Source organism: Microchirus variegatus (assembly GCF_963457635.1).
Source record: "Microchirus variegatus genome assembly, chromosome: 8".
Classification (NCBI taxonomy): domain Eukaryota; kingdom Metazoa; phylum Chordata; class Actinopteri; order Pleuronectiformes; family Soleidae; genus Microchirus; species Microchirus variegatus.
This window is the reverse complement of record NC_139809.1, coordinates 10,134,864-10,137,844: the sequence shown is the minus strand read 5'-3', so window position 1 is coordinate 10,137,844 and position 2,981 is coordinate 10,134,864. Positions and strand designations below refer to the sequence as shown.

The following is a 2,981-nucleotide window of genomic DNA, read 5'->3' as shown; positions in this document are numbered from 1 at the left end:
GGTATGACATTACTGTACAATTTAGAACATGATGTTTTACTGTTAAAGTCTTCACTTAACAATTTTTTCATCCCTTTGCTTTAATATATAGTTGTGTATATTCTTTGTAATGCTCGTTCATGTTGCTGTACACTTTAAATTCCCTTTGTTCTGATTGGTTTCAGCATCACATTACCAACCACCATTACCCAATTTTAAAATATGGAAAAATGAAGAACCATTTTAAGTGCAAAGTTTTATTTTATTTTATTATCATTTTTCATATCATCCATTGTTGACACATTGGAAACATCTGTAACATTCTGTGTAAGCTATGCACAGTGCATGATTATGCTTTTTCAGTCGACAAATGATTGTTTTCTGCTTAGCAATGTCCGTGAGTCATAGAAACGTGGCCTAACAGAGGCCTCGGATCAGAATTGGGCGTCAAAGGCCAGCAGATATGCATCGTTGTACATGTAGAGCTGCTTGTTGGTGGGGTTGTAACTCAGACTTGCCATTCCTTTGGAGACCTTCTCCAGCGGCAGCGCTAGTGAGTTATCTTCGTTGCCTGTCGCTGTGTCAAAGGCGTAGAAAACCTCCTCGCGGTACAAGTCCACATACCGAGTGGCGTACAGCACGCCACACACCATGAAAGCATTGCTCGCCGCCTTCTTGAACAGTCTCGTCTCCCACGTCTGCGTGACGTTGAATGTTTCGCTTTCGCTGTCCCACTCCAGCCCGCTCACCACTAGATTACCATGGTTACCAACAGTGGCATAGATGGCCCACAGTCCTTTCTCGTCTACTTCTATGTCAATATCACTGTTGGCACGGCACTCGTAGTAACAGTAAGGGAACTTGTTGTTGAAACCCACTTCGGTGCCTGGAAGTTTTACCCGTTTGACACCATTGGTTTTCAGATCGTAGCGGCAAACTTCCGGAGAGCGGAAGCAGTTGTAGTAGAAGGCTTCACCGTACAGGACACCGCTGGGACCCTCGATAGAGTTGGCATGGGTGTGCGATGGAGCAAAGGTAAAATCTTTGTGGTTGGCAGAGGCCATGAAGCTGTCATAGTCTTTGTATATGCGCAGAGTATTTCCCCAGATGTGGCTGTTGACCAGAGGTTGAACCCAATAGGTGGTGGTGTACTCCTCGCTGTCCCTAAGGGCCTGTTTGCCCCAGGAGCCTGAGATGTAGGTTTTACCATAAGGGCTTATCTTGGTCGTGACTGGACTGCTGACATTGGAGAGCAGACCCTTTAAGCAGTATCTATCTTGGCCTGGAAACAGACAGAGATGAGAAATGTCTGAAGTAAGTATAACATGTCTGGATAGACTCTTAAAACTGAAATTGAACTCAAACACAAACTATAGTCAAACTATTTGGGAGAAAATAAATCCAGGTTCAGTTGAGTGGTTGAGTTGAGACTTTGCCTAAGATAGCAGAACTCTGCAGTTGTCACTCCCTATATTCACAGGACTGTAGCGTCTCTAAATGTTTTTTAAGCCACAGAAAACAAGCAGTGTGATTTTTAAGTCGCCGTACAATTAGTGGCACGGAGAAGCTATAAATCTCCAAGAAAAGTTTCAACACAATCTCACCAAACAACACACACTCACACTCACCTCTGAAATCTTTGGGGATGGACTTGCAGGACTCGGCCGTGTTCTTCAGGTTGCGCAGTTTCTCTTTCACGGATTTCATGTTGACTGTGTCTGTCGTTGTCATCCTTTGCACCTTGCTGCGCAGTTTAATCACCTAACACACAAAGGGTAATCAAGACAGTGAGCAAACATGTTCACTGCACATAGAGTATGTATGTATATTGTTATATTTCTGCACGTTCTCTTGTTTGTATCACAAAAATGTGTCTTTCCTCTGATAAACACAATGCAGCGTTCTATTTCCTTGCCGTACCTCTTTAGAGAGTTTTTGTGTTTCGGCGTTGTTTAGCTGGCCGTGGATGGCACTGACGTCCGTCTCCAGCTGGCTCAGCTCCTGTCCCAGCAGACGCAGAGACAAGTCTGAGTACAGGCCCTGGTAGTGCAGGTACTGGAAAGGTTCCAAGCGAGCCGTCACATTCTGAATCAGAGCCTGGGCCTGAGGGAGACGCTGAAGGGACAAATTGACCTGCAAGAAGGAACAGAAATGTTAAATTATACATACTTCTACTGTTGTATCTGTACAGTCAATACTGAAGTTGGAATTTTGTGATCTAAAATGATCTAAAATGATGCTCAGGTCTTTACCTGTTCTTGCAGCTTGTCCAAAGTTCCCTCACATGTTAGAACAGTCTGCAGTGCACCCTCATACTTCGCAGCAGGGAACATCCACAGGTTGGGGTTCACCCCACACACACACGAGTCATTTTCTCTATAACCCAACACATGCAGAGCCTGGCCGTCATCCTGCACTCCAACATATTTAAAAAAAAAAAGAAAAAAAAAAAAGAAGAAGAATGTTAATATGAATAAATGGACAAAGGACAAAGTCTATGTTTTTTAAGTATTGATAACTCACAGTGAATGACAGCAGCACGAGGGACAGCAGCAGCAGCGGCAGCATCTTTGGAGCTGGAGAAATGACGACAAGATGCTGTTTGACAGAAGCTTTGTTATGCGTTCTCTCTTACACCCACAATCACAACTGCACTGCTGACACTGCCTGAAAATCCAGTATGAGGATATGGAAATCGTTTCAGAAAAAAAGTTTCCCAACAATAAACCCTCAGCTCTTTTTGTGCAATGGTTATTTCCCATTTTGCATCTCCCCCAGAGTCAGTTCTGCTTTTACAAAGCTTAACAACAACAACTGATTTTGGACTTAGTTACTGGATATAAATAACATGGATTTGATAATAATAATAATAATAATAATAATAATAATAATTTAGTGATCCCTTATCAAACATGTAATTGTTTTATTACTGCAGTGTTTCAATCATGTCATCTTTGCTTTATTACAAGTGAGGCTATACCTTTGCCCCTTGGAGGCATGAA

At 42.7% G+C, this 2,981-nt stretch overlaps 1 protein-coding gene across 1 annotated transcript; it reads right to left on the bottom strand.

Moving 5' to 3' along the window:
* Nucleotides 1-327: 327 nt before the first annotated feature.
* On the bottom strand, nt 328-2,620 carry LOC310930218 (olfactomedin-like). Its single transcript, XM_083893133.1, has 5 exons — nt 2,503-2,620; nt 2,232-2,390; nt 1,900-2,112; nt 1,608-1,740; nt 328-1,261 (listed from the first exon to the last, which is right to left on the bottom strand). The coding sequence occupies exons 1-5, from the start codon at nt 2,545-2,547 to the stop codon at nt 414-416; spliced, it is 1,398 nt and encodes a 465-aa protein (XP_083749259.1). The 5' UTR covers nt 2,548-2,620; the 3' UTR covers nt 328-413.
* Nucleotides 2,621-2,981: the final 361 nt, after the last annotated feature.

Excerpts from the sequence above, each read along its gene's own strand:
- LOC310930218 (XM_083893133.1), bottom strand. The coding sequence starts at position 2,547 with ATGCTGCCGCTGCTGCTGCTGTCCCTCGTGCTGCTGTCATTCACT. Across the intron at positions 2,391-2,502 it reads TCGTGCTGCTGTCATTCACT|GATGACGGCCAGGCTCTGCA; the intron begins GTGAGTTATCAA and ends GTTGGAGTGCAG. Across the intron at positions 1,741-1,899 it reads CACAAAAACTCTCTAAAGAG|GTGATTAAACTGCGCAGCAA; the intron begins GTACGGCAAGGA and ends TTTGTGTGTTAG.